This window comes from Eubalaena glacialis, chromosome 9 (genome assembly GCF_028564815.1).
Source record: "Eubalaena glacialis isolate mEubGla1 chromosome 9, mEubGla1.1.hap2.+ XY, whole genome shotgun sequence".
In the NCBI taxonomy this organism is placed as follows: Eukaryota; Metazoa; Chordata; class Mammalia; order Artiodactyla; family Balaenidae; genus Eubalaena; species Eubalaena glacialis.
This window is the reverse complement of record NC_083724.1, coordinates 29,642,087-29,667,479: the sequence shown is the minus strand read 5'-3', so window position 1 is coordinate 29,667,479 and position 25,393 is coordinate 29,642,087. Positions and strand designations below refer to the sequence as shown.

The following is a 25,393-nucleotide window of genomic DNA, read 5'->3' as shown; positions in this document are numbered from 1 at the left end:
TCCCATTCAAGCCTAGAGTTTTCTTGCCAAGCTAACACCTCAGCCTGTTACTGCCAGACAATTATAGTGCACGTAAGGTGAAACCAGTTTATGCTGCTACATCGAGTTTAGACCACATTATGATGTGGTAATAAACAGCTCCCAAATCTCAGTGGCTTACAAGTTTATTCCATAATTATGCTACATTAACTGTGGGTCACTTGTCTCTGCTCCATGTTATTCTCATTATGGGACCCAGGCTGACTGAGAAGTAAGTCCCTTTTTTGAACATACTTTTCTCATGAGAAGGGAAGGGGAAAACATGGTAAATTATGTGCTGCCTCTTAAAGCTTCCTTTCAGAAGAGGTACATTTCCCACTGATTGGCAAGAGCAAAGCACATGGCTAAGCCTGATGACAGTAGAGAGGGAAATGGGCCCAGTAGGCAAGGGCAATGATTATTTTGAATAAATAATCCATCACATCTACTTAGAAGTATTATTTGTTATCAAGTATGTATGCCCTAAGATTCAAATGATGAAGTGAATTCTGTACCTTCATAAACTTACTAAAGATTGGCTGTTGAATTATTTCAAGTATAATTCTCTCAGAAAAGTTTTTATTGCTTACTAAATACGTGGTAACTTGGTGTCAAAGGCCTGTTTCAATTTGCCTCTGTCAGGTGCTCGATCCCAGGCAGCTTCTATTTTAACCAAGTTTCAAGAACTCAAAGATGTTCAAGATGAGCTGAGAATCAAGGAGAATGAGCTACAGGCTCTAGAAGAGGAATTAGCAGGTCTTAAAAACACTGCTGAAAAGTAAGACTTTGGTTGGATTAAGCTGTATTTAAAAATTTTCTTGGTCAAAGATTTGCATGGTAGAAGATGAAAGAAAATTTTATTTAAAGAAATACTACTGACTTTTTTTAATAATAACCTTGGTATTATTGAATAAGTTGTGAGTTGATAACTTGTTTATCAGTTTTTTTTTTTTATATAAATAGTGTCTTTGTTTTAAGAAATTGGGGAAAGCTAATTAAAAGAAGGAAAGAAAAATCAGCCAAATATTCCTCTTTTTCTGCTGAGATCTACTCTGTTAACATTCTGCTGGGATTAGTGAGGAAATCCATAGATACTCTAGAGGTTGATGCCAGAGGATACTTGAGTCCTTGATTTGAAATGATGTAATATTATAGCGCCGATTGGGTGTCTGCGCTAAGTTTTGCAGCATTATGGCTGTCCTGTAGATGAAGATTGCTAAGTTTCCTATGGAGAAGTTAAACAAGTTGATGTCAAAAGTCACTGCTAGAATTAAAGTGTTTACTTACAGTGTATTTTCTGTGTGGGTGTGGATATAGGTATGTGTGCGTACTTTTCAACATTACTTCTGTTTGTGTATGATACATATTTTGTGTATGACACAGTATGTGTATGCCATTTTTTTTTTTCAAAATTGGTACCATGCTATTTAATGTAACCTTTTTTTGTCACTTAACGTTATTTACTGTTGTGTGCCTCATGCCAAGTACTCTTCGAGGAGCTGGGAATATAGCAGGGAGTCAAACACATAAATCTCTTCATCTTGTTTTGATATGTGTAGCTGGGGCAACAGACAATATAAAAAGTTAAACTGGTAAAATGTATGTTAGATAATGCTAAGTTCTAAGAAGAAAAAAGTAAAATAGTAAAGGAGGTATGAACTATCCAGGGCAAAGAAAGAGGTGTTGAAATTTTATATGGGGTGGGCAGGGAAAGGCTTACTGAGAAGAAGACTGTTGAATAAATACCGGAATGATGTGAGTGAACTCGCCGTGTGGTTATCCAGGAGAACAGTCCTTACTTGCTGTAAAAGCTTCAGGAGTATAAATGCCACAAACTTACTAAGGACAGTATTTGAGAGCTTAATTGTAATTTTTTTCTAGTCACTCTGAAGATGGCAAATGGGAACTGAGATAAAATTAAAATCAAACATTTTATTTAGAATTCACAATACTGAATAAAGCTTAAAAAAAGAGAGAGAGAGAGATAAAAACCTTGAAATGAGGGACTTCCTGGTTCGAGCCCTGGTCTGGGAAGATCCCACATGCCGCAGAGCAACTAAGCCAGTGCACCACAACTACTGAGCCTGCGCTCTAGAGCCTGCGAGCCACAACTACTGAAGCCCAGGCGCCTAGAGCCCATGCTCTGCAACAAGAGAAGCCACAGCAATGAGAAGTCCATGCACTGCAATGAAGAGTAGCCCCCGCTCGCCTCAACTAGAGAAAACCCATGTGCAGCAACGAAGACCCAACGCAGCCAAAAATAAATTAATTAATTTTAAAAAACTTGAAGTGATTTTTTTTTTTTGTAAACTTTTGGCATTCATCTTCTGAAATCATCAAAACTTAGAATGGTACCAAGACTTTTTTGGGACACAGTATTGTATGGAAAAGATTGCTACAGTAAGTCAAAGTGGCCATTCCAAGATGTAAATTGTATCAAAATGCCCACTTTCAAACATTATATACATGTAAAGCCTGCCTTTTACCTTTATTAACATACATTAACCATAAAGCGAATGAACTTTTTCTGTGAGAAAGATACAAAAAGATTTCTCTGATATGTGGAGGCTCTGTCAAGGCAATGAGTTTGTGGTCACATTTGGCTTGGAACTGTTAACTTTGTTGAGCAATACTGGATCATTTATTCTGCAGAGTTGTCTTGTAGACTAATTGTGGCCCAGAGGTTAAGGAAGAGAAATAGATTTTGAAAAATGAGAGTGGAAGGGTCAACTAAAGCCATTCTTTCATAGATCGTATCAGGAAAATAGCTTATATCTTTTTTCACATTTCTACACTTTACGTTTTTAAATGAGTTGGAAAATGACTCAAGTAAAAATTATGGCTTTTTAATTGCTGTCAAGCAGTCTCAGACAAGAATACTCAAGGGAGTATTTATGTTTTATAAGTTGCTTCCTTACTTTGTCCTCAAACCTCATGAATTTCTAGTGACAAGCAACCTTTGAATTTACTGTAATTTAAAATTTCACTGCAGCTGAATTAGCGAAATACCTTCCAAAGAAATAACTTGAAGCATCCAGAACTGGGGGAGAATTATAGGGTTTGCAAAAAAAGTGCTTTGCAAATGTTTAAGTTCAGTACTGTGCCATTTTAAACTACCAGTCTCCTTACAAAATGTAGGGAACATTATTATTTTTTTTAACATTTGAAACTAGGGATTAATAACAAAATTTTTGAAATTTTATATAATTGTTATGTATTCTATTTTTGTGATGGGGAGCTGTTACGGAGTTTTTCTTTTTGATAAGGATCAGTGGGAGGAGTTATTTTTAAGGAAACCTATTTATTCAAAGATTATTAGTATTTTCTAAAATTAAGAATATTTCTCTGGATAGTTACTATTGGTCTTGGTCATTTAGGGTTGTTTACCTTCAGTAACCAAGTCAAACTTGAGTTTAATTGATGCCTCAGAAATGTGGAAGTCATCAAAACGAGTCTTGTAACCAGTGGCATCTTATATTATGTTGTATGAGTTTGTTTTGGGTAAGAGCCTGTTATTTAAAAGCATGTCTCAAACATCAGAAAAACTGTTGTCATTTATTATAAAGTTCTCTTTCTTAAGGTATCGCCAACTAAAACAGCAGTGGGAGATGAAAACTGAGGAGGCAGATTTATTACAAACCAAGCTTCAGCAAAGCTCATATCACAAGCAACAGGAAGAATTAGATGCTCTTAAAAAAACCATTGGTAAGACAAAAACATTCTGTGCTAATCTGTTTCTACTGATAACCTTACTTTAGGTATTTAGAAGCTCTCGTGTTTATTATATATTTATCTGCATTAATTACTTTAAATATTTTAATTTTAAAAAATATTTTTCAATTTAAATATTTTAATAATTTTCTGTTAATTTGCCCTTTTTTATTGGGTTGCTCATAGCTTGTTTTTATTGTTCTCATACATAAGAGTACTGATTTTTTTATAGGTCACCACGTTACAAATATCTTTTTTGTTATGTGCTTGTCTTTAGCTTTATGTTTATAGTATTTTTGTTATACAGAATTTTTTAATGTGTAATTCAATTTATATCTATCTCTGTCCCAAATTTTAAGAACCTATATTATACCTTTAATCAGAATTTAATTGTATATGGTAGTTTTAAATTTGTCTTGTTCCTTAGGACAATATTCACAGACCTATTTCCCCCACTAGTATTTTCATTCTTTTTTTTTCTCTTTTATAAAATTAAAAATTCATCCATTTCACTCACCTCCCCCACCCCTGCCTCTAGCAACCACCAATCTTTTCTTTGTATCTACGAGCTAGGATATTTAAGAGTCCACGTTATAAGTGAGATCATATGATATTTATCTTTCTCTGACTTATTTCACTTAGCATAATGCCCTCAAGGTCCATCCATGTTATTGCAAATGGTAGAATTTCCTTTTTTTTTATGGCTGAATAATATTCTGTTGTATGTGTATACCACAGTTTCTTTATCCATTCATCCATCAGTGGACTCTTAGGTTGTTTCCATGTCTTGGCTGCTGTAAATAATGCAGCAGTGAAAATGGCGATGCAGATATCTTTTCAAGTTAGTGTCTTTGGTTTCTTCAGACAAATACTCAGAAGTGGAATGTTGGATCATACAATAGTTCTATTTTTAATTTTTTGAAGAACCGCCATACTGTTTTTCCATAGTGTCTGCACCAATTTACAATCCCGCCAGCAGTATACAAGTGTGCTCTTTCTTCACATTCTTGCTAACACTTGGTATTTCTTATCTTTTTGATAATAGCCATTCTAATGGTCAAAGTGATATCTCATTGTGGTTTTGATTAGAATTTCCCTGGTGATTAGTGTTGAACATCTTTTCATGTACCTGTTGGCCGTCTGTATGTCTTCTGTGGAAAATGTGTATTCAGATCCTCTGCCTATTTTTGAATTTGGTTGTTTTTTTCTATTGAGTTGTATGAGTTAACATATTCTAGATATTAACCCCTTATCAAATATATAATTTACAAATATTTTCTCCTATTCAGTAGTTTGCCTTTTAATTTTGTTGATGGTTTCCTTTGCTGTGCAGAAGCTTTTTAGTTTGATATGTAGTCCCACTTGTTCATTTTTGCTTTTGGTGTCAAATCCAAAAAATCATCAAAACCTATGTCAAGGAACTTACCACCTGTGTTTTCTTCTAGGAGTTTCATGGTTTCAGGTCTTATGTTCAAGTCTTTAATCCATTTTGAGTTAATTTTTATGTATGGTCTTAGTGGTCCAGTTGCATTCTTTTGCAAGTCCAGTTTCCTTCCACCATTTATAAAAGAGACTGTCTTTTCCCCATTGTATATTCTTGACTCCTCTGTCATAAATTAATCGACCATGTATGTGTGGGTTTATTTTTGGGTTCTCTATTCAGTAGTTCCATTGATCTGTTTTTAATATCAATACTATACTGTTTTGATTACTCTAGCTTTGTAATAAAGTTTGAAAACAGGGAGTATGATTCCTCCAGCTTTGTTGTTCTTTTTCAAGATTGCTTTGGCTGTTTAGGGTCTTTTGTGGTTCCATACAAATTTTAGGATTGTTTATTCTATTTCTGTGAAAAATGCCATTGAAATTTTGACAGGAATTGACTTGAATCTGTAGATTGCTTTGGGTAGTATGGACATTTTAACAATATTCTTCCAATCCGTGAGCACAGAATATCTTTCCATTTATTTCTGTCTTCTTCAATTTCTTTCATCAGTGTTTCCTAGTTTTCAGTGTATATGTCCTTCACCTCCTTAGTTAAATTTATTTTTAGGTATTTTCTTTTTGATGCAATTGTAAATGGGATTGTATAGAAACACAACAGATTTTTTATATATTGATTTTGTATTCTACAACTTTGCTGGATTTGCTTATTATTTCTAACAGTTTTTTGATGGAGTCTTTAGGGTTTTCTATTTATAATATGTCATCTGCAAATAGTGACAGTTTTACTACTTCCTTTCCAGTTTAGATGCATTTCTTTTTCTTTCCCAGTTGCTATAGGACTTCCAACACTATGTCAAATGAAAGTGGAGAGTAGGCAAGTATCCTTATCTTCTTCCTGATCTTAGAGGAAAAGCCTTCAGCTTTTTACCATTGAGTGTGATGTTAGCTGTGAGCTTGTCATGTATAGCCTTTATCATGTTAAGGTATGTTCTCTCTGTACTCACTTTATTGTGAGTTCTTATCATAAATAGATGTTGAATTTTCTCAGATGCTTTTTCTGCTATTCAGATGACCATGACTTTATCCTTCATTTGTTAATATTATGTATCACACTGACTGATTTGCAGATGTTGAACCATACTTGTATCCCTGGAATAAATCCTACTTGGTCATGGTGTATGATCCTTTTAATGTATTGTTTAATTCAGTTTGCTAAAATTTTGTTGAGAATTTTTGCATTTATGTTCATCAGGAGTAATAGCCTGTAATTTTCTTTTCTTGTGGCGTCCTTGTCTGGTTTTGGTATCAGGATGATGCTGGCCTCACAAAATGAGTTTGGAACCATTTCTTCCTTGTCTGCTTTTTGGAAGAATTTGAGAAGGAAGGATTGGTATTAATTATTCTTTGAATGTTTGTTAGAATTCACCAGTAAAGCCGTCTAATCCTGGACTTTTGTTTGTTGGGAGGTTTTTGATTACTTACTAAATCTTCTCACTAATAATCTCTTTTCAGATTTTCTGTTTCATCATGATTCAATCTTGATAGGTTGTCTTTTCTAGTAATTTATTTTTTCTAGGTTGTCTGGTGTGTTGGTGTAAAATTGTTCATAGTAACCTTTTATGATTCTTTATATTTCTGTGGTATCAGTTGTAACATCTCATCTTTTATTTCTGACTTTGAGTCTCTTTTTTCCTTAGGTCTAGCTAAAAGTTTGGCAGTTTTGAAGAACCAGCTCTTAGTTTCATTAATTTTTTTTTCTATTTCTTTTTAGTCTCAATTTCATTTATGTCCACACTGATCTTTGTTATTTTCTTCCTTCTACTAACTTTGGGCTTTGTTTGTTCTTCTTTTTGATGCAGTTGTAAATGGGATTATTTAGTGTATAGAAACACAACAGATTTTTGGTGTAAAGCTGTTTGAGATTTTTCTTGTTTCTTGAGGTAGGCATTTATTGTTATGAACTTTGCTATGAACTTCACTCTTAGCTAGAACTGATTTTGCTACATCTGATGTAAGTTTTGGTATGTTGTATTTCCATTTTCATTTGTGACAAAGTATTTTTTTATTTCTCTTTTGATTTGTTGGAATGACATTTCTACAATGAAAAAAGTAGTATAGGAAATTGTCTAATATCATGGCTTTTAGGGTTATATTTGTACCTAGGGCCTAACGCTTAACAGTGTATGTCAGTTGTGACCATAACATGCTCATTCTATCTTACTTTTTTTTATTTTTAAATTTATAAATTTAGAGGTAATATGTTTCCTATGCGTCATCCTAGACATGTTCTCACAGTGCTTCTCTACTTGAATAAGAGATTCCTTGAATAAAAATAAAGGAGCAAGGAACACTAAGTAAGCTTGCTTATGAAGTAAATTGTAAGCTTTCTTATAACTAAAATAAAAAGAAAATACCATAGTTACACACTCAGTTCTGATGTTAGGAGGCATACAGGCATATAAAAAGATGGTCTGTGATCTTTTTATAAGTTAAGTTGTAGGTAAAGTTTATGTTACTCAATTTCATGTGATTGGAAATAATTTCTTTACAGATCATTAGATAATAATTCAAGTATGGCTCTTAGGCGTGATCTGTGTTTCAATATACCATTTCTAGAATAAGGTTAGAACAGTTAATTTTTTTTTTTAAACTCTTGGCTCCAACTTTCCGTACCTTTTCTTCTATTAAAAGTTGAGTTTGTAAGCCATTAATATCTATACCTGTTAATAGTTGTTGGAAGACCTCACATAGGCATATTTACCTGCTTTATGATGCAGAGGAAAGTGAGGAGACCTTAAAAAACACCAAAGAAATTCAAAAAAAAGCAGAAGAAAAATACGAAGTATTGGAGAATAAAATGAAAAACGCAGAAGCTGAAAGAGAGAGAGAACTGAAGGATGCACAGAAAAAACTAGATTGTGCCAAAACTAAAGCAGATGCTTCTACCAAGAAAATGAAAGAAAAACAACAGGTAATAACTGTTTTTTGAAATGGAACTAATCTTTTAACATCAGAATAGAACTGAAGGTGGTAGAGCACCATTGGTTGGCCTTGGCCTTATTCATCGGTATTTATCACAAAATCCAAAAGTGAGATGTACTTCTTTAGGAGACACATTACACATCTTATGAGTCAAATTAAAATATGCTTTACTCTGAAACCCTGAAATTAAGTGTTATATAATTTTGAGTAGGGGTTGCATTGGCTTGCTAATTTTGGAGAAAGAGCAAAGTTGCCTTTTGGTAAATGTTTCATTCAAGAGTAGACCAAAGCTCATATCATGTACGCAGAGCTGTGTCGTATCAGAGATTCACTGTTGACATTTCTGTTTGATCATCTTTGTGAACATACATACACTGTGAAAGAATGATGTAAGACCAGGCATGTTATATTTACAAAGTGCTATTCGATCATAGACTGGTGATATCTGATTATATCTTTTGGATAGTGCCAAGGCTGGAATTTGACCTGCGTTTTTCTGTCTACAGAGGCTGTGCTCAATCACTATTCTGTACAATTTCACTTAAGTCTAACTTTGTTCATAGTTTTTGTTTTTTGTTTTTTTTAACCCACCTTATGATTCTTTCATAGCTTGCACAGTATTTTCTAAAGAACTAAAGGCTATAATGGGAAAGAAGAAAATTAAGAAACTAATTTTTTTGTCACTGAATAATTGTTTTAAAAAGGCTTTACCTCTGTTAATTTATCTGCTATGTAGAACTGTATATTGTTTATCCCTATAGGAATAAAAGGATAAAGGATATAGTTTATACAAAGTTCTTTGAACCCATAAAAATTGTATGTACATTTGTCATTTTTTTTTTAATACAGAAAAATAAATTTCCTTTCCCCTTTCTTTTTTGGAAGTAGCGTACATGTTTTGGTAGTTGAGTAACTAAGCTATGGGTCTTACTTGCTTGAGAATCTTACTAATTTTGTTGACATACATGTATTTATTTTTCAGTACTTAATAACCTATTGAATGCCCAGATGCTGTGTTTCTTATAGGAAGTTGAAGCTATCACCCTGGAGCTAGAAGAGCTCAAGAGAGAGCATGCATCCAATGAACAACAGCTTGAAGCTGTAAATGAAGCTATCAAATCCTATGAAGGTCAGATTGCAGTAATGGCAGCTGAGGTGGCTAAAAATAAGGTAAGATTTACTAATCATATTAGAGAAATTACAAATGTTAATCTACTTCTGAAATGGTGGCTTGAAGATGTTTGACTTTAGAGGTCTCAGTCTCTTCACTCCTGTCGTGATGAGTTAAAATGATGAGTACCAATCCAGAAAGAGACCTGAAATAATATTACTAATTGTTTTGGTCCAGGTCTATTCAGAAGACAAAAACTACATAGTAATTTGACCAGGCAAAGCTTAAATAAAAATTATTAACTATAACAGGAGTTTGGAATGATGCAGCATTGATTTCTAAGAGATAAAGAAAACTCTAAAGACTATACGAACAGCAGATACAGGGAACAGCGTTACCCATAAGGCTGAGGCAGTGCCCCTTTGGAAGGAACAAATCGGGAAAGGAGCCCCATTTTACCTGCAGGGCTGAGAACCACATCTACTTGGAGAAGATAACTGTGGCCCACTGGTGGTGGAGTTTGGTGGAGTACTAGGGGAAATCATGCATAGGAAAGTGCTACACAGGGGCACTTGCTGGGAAATAGCTTTCCAGGATGCCATGGGGACTGGCCATGGGGAGGTGCCCAGCCTGCGGACATGCTGGGATGCCAGGGGAAGCCATGAAAGCTGCTAGCCCCTGCACATGACAAGCTTGCCTTTGAGAAAAGCACATTGGACCAAGAAGTAAAGCCCCTTCCTTCTACAGTGTCCCTATAGCATCCTTTACTGATGAGGCTTCATACTGTTGCACCTGGCAAGGGAGAAATGTCCCCATCTCAGAAGCAGGAAGTAAAGGGTGGATTTGGGGCTGAGGGGCTTTCAAATGTTATAAAGACATTTCTATTACCTACAAATATTAGAAATGGTCCCTCATGAATATTGGATACCCTCTTGACCCTTTTTTTAATTCTGAACTTGAATCCTGTTTTATTTCATATTATTTCTACTCCTTTTAAAAACTGAGATATAATTAGCATAACATTTATATTAGTTTCCTGCGTACAACGTAATGATTCAATATTTGCATACATTGTGAAACAATCACCACAGTAAGTCTAGTAACCATACATAATTACAGAATTTTTTTTCTTGTGTTGAGAACTTCAAGATGTACTCTTAGCAACTTTCAAATATACAGTAGTGTTATTAAATATTGTCACCATGCTGTACAAAGTGTACCCACTTTTGTTTTTTCAATATAACTTTCATTTTTAAGTGTTCTGTTGTGTGGCTATATAGATACTGTTTTTGTAAGTAATATATCATTGATCTTCATGTTAAAAATATAACAGCTTTTAACAGGGGAGTTCCATCCATTTTACCTACATTATAGTAAAGTGTGTTTTTGCCTTTTGTCATCAGCTTTTACATTTTCTGTTGTTTCTCCCTTGAGATGATTGTTTTAATTGTTGTAGCATGCAGTGTTTTAGAAAGTAGTTCCTTCCTCTTCATTCTGTTTGTGGTTAAATTCAAGTTTTGTTTTGTTTTTTTTTTAACACATTATTTATCAAACCAATAGCAGAATAACAATTCTTTACTTTTTTTTTGAAGATAAGGGATAGAAATGCTTTTCAGCTTTGTGTTTTGTGTTGCTGATTACATTTTCTACAGTTTCTTTTCTGCCTTCTGACTTGTCTTTTAATCTCTTCATCTCATTCCTCCATATTTTCTACCATCTTTCATGGACATCATGTTGTGGAATTTTTAAAAATTAGATGTCATGTTTCTAAAGAGAAATGTGGAAGTAAAATAAGCCACTTCTTCCTTAATCTAAATAAAGATAAAATCAAAACATGTACATATTTCTATAAAGAGGGCATCCATTTCTCTTTATGGAAAACTGTAAAGTGGATCACTTAGTTTGTAAAGGTTGTTCTTTCAGGCTCTACATTCTAAATTGTTTCCATTTGCTGATAAGAGTAACTAAGGACACTCTCAGGGAGCTAAGAAGAGAAATTGCCTACTAACTAATTAGGTTCAAACAAAACCAAAATTTTATTTTTGCTCAATCTTAAGTGATAGATTTCCTTGTTTTTTTCTTACCATTGTAAAGATTGAAACAGTCATACCTGCGATGCAATCTTCAACCTTTAGGCATGAGAGAATCTTCTTCATAAACACGATTTTGTCATGGGTTTTTGTTTTGGGTTTTTTAGATGAATGCTGTGATTTATCTTCCTCCTGCAAAGGACCTTTAGTAAGACAAATTAAACATTATAAGGAAATTAAAGCATTTATGGCACATTCATAACCTAACCATAATGTCAAGTATTGTTTACTGATCAAAATGATCTTGTTTTCTAATGAGCATGCCTAAAAAATTCCTAAATTTTTACTGGTGCTTTTCATCACTTACAGAGATCTGTTCTTCCTCAGAGTCTTTTAGCTGGTTGTTCTACTTATTTGTTTTCCCTCTACCTAAATCTGAGTTGAGCTAGGTTTTTTTGTTTTCAGACATTTGTGTGAGTCTGTGACCATATCTTTACCAGAAGGACTTTTAAGATCTAGCAAAGAGGTTTGAGGGGGAGGAGGTGAGAGTTGATAGACTAAATCCCAGCTGTAATTATCACTTTGGAGGTTGAATAACTTCAGCCTTGGGAGGTAGGGGATAGTAAAAGTCAAAGCAAGAAGTTTTTCTTGGTGCCACAGATCCATTTCATCAAAAAAGTTTCTCTTCCTCTTCCACATCTCCGTTTTGATCCCTCTGCTAGAACCAAACACTGACTTTCTACTGCCACTGGTAAAGTCCCTATGGCTTACTTCTATAGAAGGGAAAGGAACAAATGCCAGCTTACCTGCTTCCACCCCTGTTCTTTGCCTCTCCTAATAAATGTCATTTGGGAGTCTGTCAGATTATCTTGTAAACTCCCCAAAATGCCACTTTCTTTAGAGACCTCACAGGTCAGAGTCCAGTAGTCCCTCCTCCTGGAGGTGATCCCAGTTACATTGTATCTTGCAGAAACATTGTTGCTTTCAGCATGAACAATACATCCCATCCTTTTTTTTTTTTTTCCCTAGTGGTAATACAAGTTTTCACTTATCTGTAAATTCATTAGTCATTTTAATGGGGATATAAAATGTAGAGGGTTAGATGACTACCGTCTGTAATCACATTGCCATCTTGCCCAGAAGTCTGTTTGTTAGATGATCTTTCCGTAAACTAAAAATGTCTCCATCTTACCTTGCTATATGTTGTCTTCTAATTATCTGTTTCAGGAGTTAGTAAATAAAGCTCAAGAAGAGGTGACCAAGCAAAAAGAAGTGATAACAGCCCAAGACAGCATAGTTAAAGCTAAATATGCAGAAGTAGCAAAACATAAGGAGCAAAACAATGAATCTCAGCTTAAAATTAAGGAACTGGACCACAACATCAGCAAACATAAGCGGGAAGCTGAAGATGCTGCTGCAAAGGCACGTTTGTGTTGTTCGTTCTTACCCTTGATCAAATTTTTGCCTCTGGGTTGAAATATTCTGGTAACCTGCTCAATGAAGACCTTACTATAAATGGCAGAACTACTGTGTAACATAATTTTGAGGCTTACAACTATGTTAACTGCTCCTTAGCAATCACCAAGAGGCAAAAATGTTTTATGTTTAAATTTAATTTCAGGTGTTTATTCCATCTCCAAGATGTTTTTAACCAAATATTGAGTGGTCTCCTATGGAAACGACTGGTTTTTATCCCCAGTTGCTCATAGAACTAATTATTAATGTATTAGTAATAATATATATTCTTTACCTTATTGTAAATTGAATTTAGGGAACTCACAGAGAAATATACACAGGCAACTTCTAAAATAACGTCTTAATTGGTTTCTGGATGTCCTTATGAGGATCGGTTATAGTCAGTTTTAGCAGCCTCATTTGAAATCTGATGTTTTGCCAAGCAGTTATCTTTTTGAAGTTATCCCACAGTTTCTTGGTCACTCTTGAAGTTTCTTTCTTTCATGTGTCACAGTGCCTTAAGTACTTTAGAGAAAATACATGGTTTTGTAGAAATTCGTTGTTTAGTTAAGAGATTGCATTTATGTGGTCTTAGTCATTCACTCAGCATGTTTTCTTACTGGTGTGTAACAGTTGGGTGCCTTTTAAATCTTTTTAACATCATAAAAATACAAGAGATTTAATTTCAAAAAGATAAGAACATACAAAACAGTCTTCCACCCTCTCTGAAAGAGCCATGAGTATCTGTTCAGGTTCATTACTTGGTTTAAAAAACATTTTTTTATGGCCACGTCATAATATCCTAGTATTTTATTAGTATTGCTTTCCTAGTAGCCTCCTATTAGTGGAGTCACTGAATTATTACCAATGCTAATATTACTGTTAATGGTTTTTTAATAATTGAAAATGCTAGTATTGGTGATTGCTAGGGGACTTTATTTACAATTAAGGGAAGGGGGTAGAAAGAAGGACTTGTAAGCGGAACAGCTAAAAAGTCAAGGATTCTTTGAAATACATGTTTATCAAATATTTATTGCATACTATGCCAGGCACTAAAGATATAAGAATGAGCAACATGAACACAGAATGTGTTCATAGAGCTTACAGATCAGCAGGAAAGAAATGATTATTTTACTTTGGATTCTAGCGGGGAGACTGTACCTATGGAATTAATAAGGATGATTGACGAGGATTAGATTCTACCAGTCAGAACCAACCTGGAACAATTCTAGTAGAAGAAAGTCTTCCTTAAGCACTATAATTAAAAAACTTTAATTGGTTATATTATATGAAGAAGTATTTTACTGTGCCTTGTCAAAAGAGGGTGACAAGGGGATAGAGTCAATATTTAGGACAGTTTTTTACTTAGATTATAATTTCCAGAAGAATTATTAGATATCACTCAGGATTAGGCTTCCATGATTTTACCAAATCTGTGACTTAAGTATTGTTATGAGACTTTTAACTTTCACAAGTTGTTTTTTTGAAGCAATAGATTGAATTTGGTAAAATCTGGAGCCTCATCTGACTTATATTTCATTATAATGGAGATGTTCTATATATGTATGTGTGTGTATACACACACACACACTTTGTAACTATTTCTCTTGAGTTGGCTCTTACTCGAATGCTTGAGTAATAGGAAGATCTTTTTCTGTATAGTCTCAAGTTTCTTACCTATCCTCCAGGTAAAAATATTCATACTTATTATAGGTTCATTGTCAACAGTGAATCTCATTTTTTCCAAATGTGTCATTGTGGGATTTTTTTCCAAAATGTTTGGTTTAAAATTAGTGAATATTTAAGAAACTAATATTTAAATACGGGTTTGTAAGCAATGATATCATTCTGTTATCATTATTGCATGTGGCTAGGTGTCCAAAATGTTGAAAGATTATGACTGGATTAATGCAGAGAAACACCTCTTTGGGCAACCCAATAGCACCTATGATTTCAAAACTAACAACCCAAAAGAAGCTGGTCAGAGACTTCAGAAGTTGCAAGAAATGAAGGAGAAACTAGGAAGAAATGTCAACATGAGAGCTATGAATGTACTGACAGAAGCTGAAGAGCGGGTAAGTCACTTTGCTATGACTATTTGGCCACTTCAGAATATGAGTAGCATTGATGGCTTCATATGACCCCTGAGGCAATTATTAGAGTCAGTCTTTTACTTGATGCTTTTGATAACTTGTTTTCTTTGCGTTTTCCTTTTCTCCCTTTTCAGTTATTTCTTATTTCATTCTTTTTGCATCATCAGTTATATATTCTGTTTTACCTTGACTGACTTTTCCAACTCCTTTCTTATTTTTGGTGTAAATAAAAACAACATTTTTGATCATGTTAGCTCTTCACATTTCCATCATTTCTTTCACTTGCCTTTTTGAAAGATTTTGAAAAATAGAGTACAGGTTTCCCCCACTGTCCAAAAGTAGCGCCAGTCCTGTGAAACTATTCCTGTGAAATGGTATAAAGCAAAGAAGCAATTACCTTAGGGCACATCTTGCTAACAGATGCACAAAATAAACTGAGATAAAGCACAGATGCTCATAGACACAGTTCAAAGCTCTGGCGGCTTAATGCTGAGATGCTGAGTGTTGTCCCCTGTGAGGAGCTTGATGGTGCCACTCTCCCTGCTCGGGGTGTGTGCTGCTTCTCTAGGGGCTCACTGCAAAACACATGCTGAACACTATTTGTGCTTTTTACCTTTTCTTGTAAAAGTAGTGGTGTACAGCAAACTTCCGAAAAGTGGGGGATACCTGTATCCTGCTGTCTGCCTCCTCACAGTCAGTCACTGCGTAACTACCGTCTTCCTTTGACTCCAGTATATGCTGGAACCATCACATAAGTAAATGGCTAAAATTGTTATATACATAAACACTGTTTTACTAATCTGTAAATGCAGCAGCGTCTTCTCTGTTTTAATGCTCTCAGTTACTTGATAATGTTATCCATCTCCCCTACCTTTTATAGTCTGCATGTCCCTAGAAAAACCCAAAGGAGAAAGCAGTTCCTATTCTTGATGACTCCATAGGAAATAGCAATCTGAGTAATTTTATATTATACCTTCTTTAATTCTGTAAAATTCTGTTTGAATTTGTATGACAGAGTTAATGAGAGCTCTGTAAAAATGGAAATACTTATGAGCTCAATCACTTTTAACAAACTTTTTGGTAACAGGTTTTTTTAAACTGTTATTGACATTAGTATCTACAGAGAATCTATATTATGTTAGATGCTGAACAGTCTAATAATGCACATGCTGTGATCTCTCTATAAAATGTTCCTGCTGGTTTACATTTCTCCATTAAAGCTTTGCAATATATGGCATCTTTTTGGAAAGGAAATATTTTGTCTGAATTTGAGCTGCTTAACATCATGAAACTTGTTTACTTTTACTTGTTTGCTTCCATTAGATAATGATAACTGGGGCTAATATTTTTTTAAAAGAATTTACCAACTCCCATCTCCTTACCAGAGAGGAAGGCTCTATTGTTGATCAGCAGCTGGCCTTTTGTTTTTTGTTGTATTTTGTGTCACCACATATAAGAAACTATATGGAATTATGCAAGGAATAGGATAAAAATATGGCCAACCTCCTAAAGCCTCCTCTCCACAAAGGAGAGGGCTGGCAAGGAAACTAGCAAGACTGGCTGGAGTTCTTCAGGGAGAATTTGAAGCTCCTTGAAATGTGAGGCTTTGAGGAGAAATAAGTTAAAAGGATTTTTAGAAAGTTCTGCTGTTGCTCATGGTTTATTCTCCCTCTGTTGCCTCCCTCAAAATTTTTTTCAGTAAATTTCTGCATTAACCAGGGAAGGCTACTTTGAAGATGTGATGTTTGAGTGGAAACTTGAGGCACCTGTTATGTCAGAAATAGAGGAAGAACAATGCAGGGGCCATAAGGCTACAGTGAGCTTATTCTGTTCACGAAATTGAAAAAAAGAGACCATATGGCTGGAGCCTGGGGAGGAGTGTGATGCCAAAAATTCAGAGATAAATAAGATCCAATTTATGTAGGACTTTATACATCATGGTGAAGAATTAAAATTTTATTTGTGTCACTGCTAAGACTGACCTTGCTTCTTGAGCATGCAGGGCTACTTTTGAGTTTACATATGACAAATTTTCCTTTTTGCCTTGGCTGCTAGGAAGATAAGGGAATATTAGTGGAGTCAAAATATTTCAACAGCTTGTCCTATAAATTCTCAGTTATAGTAATTGAATTTTACATATAGATGATATATTTACTTTCCTTAATTTGGCTTACATTATAACTCAATGTATATCTTTTTGGTAAATAGGAGTTGTATATATAGCATATAAAAATAATGAAATCTCTTTATTCTTGACTGAATTCTAGAATATAAAGAAAATTTTGTGTTTTCCCAATTAAGTATGCCTTTTATCTTACTAGTATAATGACTTGATGAAGAAGAAGAGAATTGTAGAAAATGACAAATCCAAAATCCTTGCAACTATAGAAGACCTTGACCAGAAGAAAAACCAAGCCCTAAATATTGCTTGGCAAAAGGTATTTGAACCAAAAATTGTATCATTTATTCTGTATGAGGCAAGGATGAAAGATAAAGTCAATAGGGTTGTACTCTAAGATGAATTTGAAATAGCTAATTTTTGTTTGAGGCACAGCTCAGACCTTAATTAAAACCTTGTAGGCTTTTTAAAGCATTTTTTCCTTTTGGACTTTCCTACTGATTTGCAAGGTAAGTCGTGTCATTCCATCGTGCTCTCATAGTCTACTTCTCTGGTTCCTAAGCTATATTAAATTTCTAATTTTCTAGATTTCTACATTTTTCCTTCTTACATCGTTTGCCGGGTCTGGGTTACTGTTTACCCTCTTTCCTTCTCATGAGATCATAGGTTCTAATATTGGACAGTATCTAGGTTTCTTCCAAGTATCTGCTATAGTCCCACTCATCCTCTGCTTAAAACTGGAAGCATTATCTGTTTCACATTTGGGGAAGCTCTGATTGTTGGAAAACCTCTCCAAAGGACCCCTTCAGTTCTTAGCTCTTCAGTTTCTCTTGCCCAGACTCACAGAGGTCAAATATTAGTTCTAAGAATGTTTCTATAGCAAGATTGTGTATTCCTTACCACTTATAAATTAATTGCATTTCAGAATTCATAAGTATTAGGCATTCTTAGATTTTTAGCAAAGGATTTTTATACATGTTAGATTAATAATTATGTAATTGTAGAGTAATATTATTAATTTTATATAATTATATTAAATTAAGAGCAGTTCTGTCATTTTACATGAATTATCTTAATTCCGTAACTTTGATAATTATTATCTCTATTTTACAAATGAGGAAACAAAAGCTTAGAAAGGTGACATAGCCTAATAGAAAGGTGACATAGCCTAATATCATAACAGTCAAAAGGTAGAAAAAGTGGAATTCTCTTTTCCTAATTAGAACTAAAGTTAAAATTGCCTTTTGTTGCTTTTTAAGAAGTCGAACTGGGTAATAACAAGTTCAGTATTCATTTCCAGGATTCATATGCAGCAGAATCCCAATTACCATTTTTGTTTTATTTTATGACAACTTTGGCAGATTTCAAGGTTCTTTACTATTATTTCTACTTCCCTGGCTGCATAGATTTGTCACCTTTAGGATAATTCCTTAGCCTCTTCTGTGAAGTTTTCCTATATCTACCATAGAAAAAGACTCCTCCTCAAAAGATTCCATAGTTACTATGCTGTTTGGTACTTTAACAAGCCTGGGCCTCTGGGATTTAACTGGCACCTTACCTCTTTTTCTCTTTTTAATTCTTCGGGAACTTTATTTTTGGTAATGGCAGAACAATTATGTCTTTCAATTGCGTTGTTTTTCCTGCTCTACAACTTATTTTCAGTGTTCAGTCTCCCTGTAGTATTTGTCTTTTTATAAATGCTTGCAAAAAGTTGGCCCCATTATTCTTGCACAATATGTGGATTTAACACTAGATCTGAGAGATTCTGTCTTTTGTTTTTCCCATGGTTCCTGGATTTAGTGTGAGTACAAATTTATCTTTTAAACTGATTTTTCCCCAGTCTCTAAAGTTCTCCCAAAGCAAGTAAATTTATTGAGTGCTTATGATATATGTCAGGCACTATTCTCCTATTAATTTTCTCACTTAATTCTCAGAGTAACCTAATGAAGTAGGTACTATTACTATCAGCATTACATTACTTCCTTATGGCTTCAAGTATAGTTGATTCACAAAGCCAGAGTATTTTAGGCACTGGTTGTGTTTTTTGCTTTTTTGTTTCCTTCTTAGCCTTATTGGAATTTCAAAATTCAGTTTATTTCCTATCTATATTCTTCTCTACCCATTAACTGATAAGTTTGTCTTTTCCCTTTTGGAGGAATTTCCACATGGGATCCATGGTCATCTTTGGGATTTAGTAGCATTTAGTAGTCTTAGTTTTGAGCTGCCTCTATCCTGCCTGGTCAAAAATTTTTAAAAAGAAAAGGGTGTTTGTTTATAAATACTATGCTATCTTCTGTCTTTCTCCTAGAAAAGACAGCGATCCTCTCCTCATTGTGATGAACCTTGCCTAGCTCTGGAAATCTATCCCAGATAAAACTAGAATCTACTTTCTCTGTGTAGGATATTAGCATGTGTGCAGTTGTTCTTAAGATATGTGTTCCTTAGTAAATTTATATTTAGGAGACTGTTTATGTCTAGGAGATTTCCTTATTACTACAAATATTCATAAAAAGTGTATTTGCACTTGAATTTTATACTTGAAGGTGGAGATTTCCCTAGAGAACATGGATGTCAAATCCTTGTGTGTGTGTGTGTGCACATGTGTGCATGCATGTATACATTCTCATTTTGTCTGCTGAACTCTCTAAGATTATTAGTCATGTCTTTTTGAAGACAGATGGCTGAATTCTCCAGTCATTGATCAAGTGTGTATGCACAAAAATTACTCAGTTACAGTCTAGAATATTGGTCCTAAATCTCTGTGTAATCTTCTGCTGAGCCTTTATGGGAATAGGCCAAATAGCTTCTTTAGCCTTTTTCTTTTGGGGCTCAATCCTGTTCCTGTCCCTTGATACCTTAACTTCTTTGGCTTTGAGAAGAAGCATAGAAAAGAACCATTGAACACCTTTAACAGATCTGGTTTGATTTCATGCCTCTTTTTCTCCTAGACTTCACCCTGATCTTAGGCTTCTTAAAGTTAGCTGATTGATAACCACAGGCCTTACCATACCAGTCAGTTTTTTAAGAGAACATTTTATGCCAAAAAGAGTTTTTGTTTTTCTTCTCCAGCTGAAAGTTCAATCTCCTATATTATCCAATTGTGTGTCTCTGAGGTTTCCGGCAACCATGGCCTTTTGTTGTATCAAAACTTCATGGTAGAGTTAGAAGTATAGCCTCTAGTTTCCCCTGGAAGTTAGAGCAAAGCTCAGTAAACTCTTTCTGGAAAGGGACAGATAAGTATTTCAGAGCCATATAGTCTGTGTTGCAACCACTAGACTATATTGCTGGCAGCCATAGACAATACATAAATGAACAGGCATGGCCAGATTTGTCATATGGACCATAACTTGCCAACCTCAGAGCTAGGGTGACAGGCAACGAAATGCTCCTGCTGGTTTGCGTATATACACATCATTTGATTCTTCTTGAAAAACCTTCTCTGATATTTTAATATCATTTTTTTATCCAGGTGAACAAGGACTTTGGATCTATTTTTTCCACTCTTTTGCCCGGTGCTAATGCTATGCTTGCACCACCAGAAGGGCAAAATGTACTGGATGGTCTGGAGTTTAAGGTTGCCTTAGGAAATACTTGGAAAGAAAACCTAACTGAACTTAGTGGTGGTCAGAGGTGAGTGAGTAATCCCTTTGCAATAATCCTCTTATTTTATTATAGTCCATCATCTCATTGCCTCCCAATTTTACTTCAGATTTGCTTTGCTGTCTTTGCATGTAGAATTTAAGGAGCCTAATATGTGAGACTACAAATTTTGGTTAGGACATTTGATTAAAATAGTAGGCAACAAAGTAGAAATAAGGATTGGCAACTAGAAAACTAGACAAAATACATGAGAAACAATTACTTTCAGACATTGGAAAATGGATAACCCAGGAGATACCTGAGAGAAATGAAACAAAAATGCTGAGTCCAGTGTTTACCCTAGCTTTCTCCCTAGGAGCAATTTCTTGACTGCAGATGCAGGGAGGGAAACCCACACAAAGCCCAGTACTCTTACTAAATGAAGGAAACAGATTAGAATTTGGGGAAGCCCCAGAGAGCTACACCTTAGCATTACATTTGCACTATCCCTAAAGTGAAGGCTATTTTAGACACCCTTTAGCAAAGGTTCATTGCAGGCCCAACATGCTTTAAAGACAGACAACAAAGTTGAGACTGTAAACAACATAATCACAGTGTTCAGCATCTAATAAAAATTACTAGACAGAAATCGAGAAAATATGGTTCATAACCTAGAGGAAAAACAGACCCAGAAATGACAGGTGATGAAACTAGTAGACAAGGAGGTTAAAGAGTTACATTAACTGTTTACAAGAAAAAAAGAATGTGATGAGAGAAATGGAAGCTATCAATGAAGAATCCAGTGGAACTTCTAGAGATAAAGAATATACCTGAAAGGAAAAGTTTACTGCATAAGAGTAACAACGGATTCGACAGAATAAAAGAAACATGACTCAATTTGAAGACATATCATCAATAGAATCCATTCAAGCCAAGCTTAGAAACACAAAACTGTAAAAACAAAAAGAGCTTCAGTGACCCATGGGGCAATATTGAGAGATCTAACATACATGTAATTGGCGTTTCAAAGGGAGAGGAAGAGGTAAAACCGAAAAACACTCAAAAAAATAATGGCCCCAGATTTGATGACTTCTGTAAACCCACATACTTGATTTCTGTGAACCCCAGGTAAGATAAATGCATATACCCGCTTCCTGCACATACAGGAACACAGCAAGGCATGTCATATAAAGTTGCGGAAAACCAGTGATTAGGAGAAAAATCTTAAAAGCAGTCAGAGGTAAAAAGGCATATTAAGTGCCAAGGAACAAAGAAGAATGACTTTAGACTTCTTGTTAAAAACTATGCAAGCCATTATAAAGCAGAAACTAACACGCCATTGTAGAGCAATTATACTCCAATAAAGATGTTAAAACAAAAAAACTATGCAAGCCGGAAGTCTGGAACAACATCTGTAAAGTGCTAAGAGAAAAATGTGTCAACCTAGAATTCTGTATCTAGTAGAAATATTCTTCATATTGAAGGCAATATATTTTTTCAGAAAAACAAAAGGTGGAAGAATTTGATTCCGGCAGAACTGTACAAGTTAAAGGACGTTCTCTGGTGAAAGGAAAATGATACCAAATGGAAACTTGGATCTACATAAATGAAAGAAGAGTACTGGAAATAGCATATTCTGGGCTTCAGGGAAGTTTCTCCCAGCCTTACACAGTGATTCAGACAATCAGTATATTGATAGAAACTTAGAAGGTCATTTGGCCTAACTTCTTAACTGCAGAGAGCCAAATAATTAAAACCTGAGAGAAAATTGTGAATATCAATATAATTGAAGACGCTTATTAATTTTGTATTTTTTCCCCTGCAGGATGTACAGTCCACAGTTCTTGAATTGTTCTCATGTGCTCTATGCCATCATGTAACTCTTCTCTTATGGATGTAGAAAATACTAAGACCTGTTAATTTCTCTTATGAAATCTTTTGTCATTTTTATGAATAGAAGTCCACGCTTTATTTTTCATTATTGATAAAATTCCTAAATATTTTAAGTCAAAAAAGACAGCTTCTGCTGCCTGTCAATCAAAGTTGAATTCCACAGTTTAGATCACAGCATCTTTAATTGTTTTTGCCAACGTCCTAGAAAATTTTTTGAGGAAAATAGAGAATGTATGCTTATTTTCTTACTGGAACCTAAAAATTATTTCCATAATTAAGATGATATAAACTTATTTTCAGATATACCACAATCCAGCATAGTAGTTTAACTCTTGGTGAGTTGTTTTTAAGCTCAGTGCCTTAAACATTTGGTACAGAGAAAGACAGTGAAAAGTAATTTTAGGTTTCTTGAGTGACCTCAGCTACCCTGTATAGCAGTAAAGATCAATTAGTTTGGTTTTTATTGTACTGTTTCATTCATTTCCTTTGCTAGAAATTTTGGTTTCACCTTCCTAGACCCCCTCTACTTATACACACAATGTTTTTTCCCCACTTACATGTTTCTTAATAAATACCCTATTGGAATACGGTAAGCATTAGACTGACTATTTACTCCAGTGCTGCATGCCAGGAGATATCTGAAGTTATAGAATTAAGTGTGCTACAGATGTTACTGTAATTTTAATACTATTTTTAAATAATTCTAAACATTTGTATTACAATAAACAAGGTTTTTTAATGAAATATTTAAGAAAAATATAAGAATTATTATATTTCTTCATTCCAGACTAGAACAAAAACAGCTATCGTTAAAGGGGATATAGAAAAGAACTGAAAAAGAGTTTTAGGGAGAGAAAGAGAAAACTATTAACACTAATATGATCTTTTCTTAAGGTTAGGTGCCAAATATAACATCCTAATTATCTGACAGGAAAGAAGAATATGTACCTGTTTTATTTAAAATAAAACTTGTTGAAGAGAGGGAAAAATGGAAAGCTAAAGTAAAAGAAACATTTTAATGAAACAAAAGTTTTCAAGTTTGAAACTTAAGATTCTTTTTTCTATAACTATCTATCTTTCAGCTAAATCGGCACTATTCATAATAATAACAGGATAGCAGATTTGCTTCAGTGCTTTGGTAAAAAGTGGTAAAATCAAGTTCTGACAGCTTTTCTTTCGGCCTTCTTTTCTTAGGTCTTTAGTGGCTTTGTCATTAATACTGTCCATGCTCCTCTTCAAACCTGCCCCAATTTACATCCTGGATGAGGTAGATGCAGCCTTGGATCTTTCTCATACTCAGAATATTGGACAGATGCTACGTACTCATTTCACACATTCTCAGGTAAGAACCAAAAAAAGTCTCAGAATAGTTCTAGTGTTTGTTTTCTAAAACTCTTTTTTAGTAATCGTCAATATAAATAAGATATTCAGGATTGAGGAATGCTAAGGTGTTATGTATCTCTTTAAATATATTTCTATTCAAATGGGTATAGAAGGAAAGACGGTTTTGTCTCTTATTAAAGAAAAGAGCCTGGAATTATAAATTACAGGTTGTAACATGAGGGAGAATCTAATTTTTCTGTAATTTGGAATTTTTTAGGGTAATTATTTTCTCTAGCTAGCTGCCAGAAGATGCACAATCAAAACAAGACTGTTTCAAGGATACATCTGAAAAATATATCAGAAAATCATGTGGCACTTGATGGGGTACTCTTCGTTCCTCCTAGAAAGTAGATTTAAAAAACCCTTGAAGCTAAAAACAGTTTGTTTTTATTGAACTGTTGCTGCAGGAACTAAGGCTACCAAATATGATTGTATAGATAATGCATTGAACAATTCTGGGGGGCTTCACTTACCATAGTTATCATAGACTGTGTATTTATTGTGGCAGTTTTTTAGCAGCTAACAGTGGCATTTAGAGCTAGCAACAAGACAGTGATACTTACTGGAGAAGATAGCAACAAGCAGCCAACCAGCAGAAGATAGTAACTTGGGTAATGAAGTACTCAAAGTAAAATTAAGAGACTCCTAAAACTGCGTATGGAAAGAATTCATTGAGGTGCCTAATAATAACTACTTGTTACTTGCATTTGAGGATGTGCATATGCATGGAGCCAAGCATTTAAAGCAATAACAAAGTCAAAATATCTCCAAATGATTCTTAACCTCAGTATAAAAAGAGTGAACTTCTTCAAGGATACTGCAAAAAGTACTTTTTATGCTGTTTTTCTTTTTCCCTTAAGTTCATTGTGGTGTCCCTAAAGGAAGGTATGTTCAACAATGCAAACGTCCTTTTCAAAACCAAGTTTGTGGATGGTGTTTCTACAGTAGCCAGATTTACTCAGTGTCAAAATGGAAAAGTTCCAAAGGAAACCAAATCCAAGGCAAAAGGACCCAAATGATCACATATGGAAGTTAAAAGTACAAATTTATTCTTTCACCTTGACCTATTTTTTAAACATAAAAACTTTTTAAGAACTTGGGATTGATGTAATTTGTTCATATAAAAAATTTAGTATCATTTTGTTACCTAACCCATTTTCTCTTCCTTTATATAATCACTTATAAATGAGCATAAATTCCTCTGTTCTGAATTAGTGTTAACTATGGTCCAATTACTGTGATTGTGATTTTATGTATGTCATCAAATGTTTTTTCTTACACAAGTCTTTTATATATTAGGGAGCCAGAGATACATATTTGTTGGTAAATTTTGTATGTAAAAGCAAAATTACAAAGAAACAGATGAAATTAAATTATAGGATAAATATAGCTGATAATCAGCTTTTAATAATTAGCTAATTCCTACGGTAATATTTGTGTGTTTTCTATTGCTAATAATGTCATTCAGGTAAGGAAGAATTATAAAGCAAGTAGCTGGACCAACAAAGGGAACACAAAGAAAGCTATTAGGCATGCACCGAGTTATTTGTGGTTTTAGTTCCTTGAGGACAATGCC

The 25,393-nt window shown here is 34.4% G+C and overlaps 1 protein-coding gene across 1 annotated transcript in view; it reads left to right on the top strand.

The window, feature by feature from the left end:
* Positions 1–24,989, top strand: part of SMC2 (structural maintenance of chromosomes 2) — a 37,834-nt gene extending 12,845 nt beyond the window's left edge. The window contains exons 8-17 of the mRNA XM_061201084.1: positions 661–796; positions 3,599–3,723; positions 7,950–8,143; positions 9,181–9,324; positions 12,523–12,717; positions 14,625–14,825; positions 17,165–17,281; positions 20,432–20,592; positions 23,629–23,776; positions 24,678–24,989. Of these exons, the coding sequence (XP_061057067.1) occupies positions 661–796; positions 3,599–3,723; positions 7,950–8,143; positions 9,181–9,324; positions 12,523–12,717; positions 14,625–14,825; positions 17,165–17,281; positions 20,432–20,592; positions 23,629–23,776; positions 24,678–24,836 (1,580 nt within the window). The 3' untranslated portion in view covers positions 24,837–24,989. The remainder of the gene's footprint in view (positions 1–660; positions 797–3,598; positions 3,724–7,949; positions 8,144–9,180; positions 9,325–12,522; positions 12,718–14,624; positions 14,826–17,164; positions 17,282–20,431; positions 20,593–23,628; positions 23,777–24,677) is intronic.
* Positions 24,990–25,393: the final 404 nt, after the last annotated feature.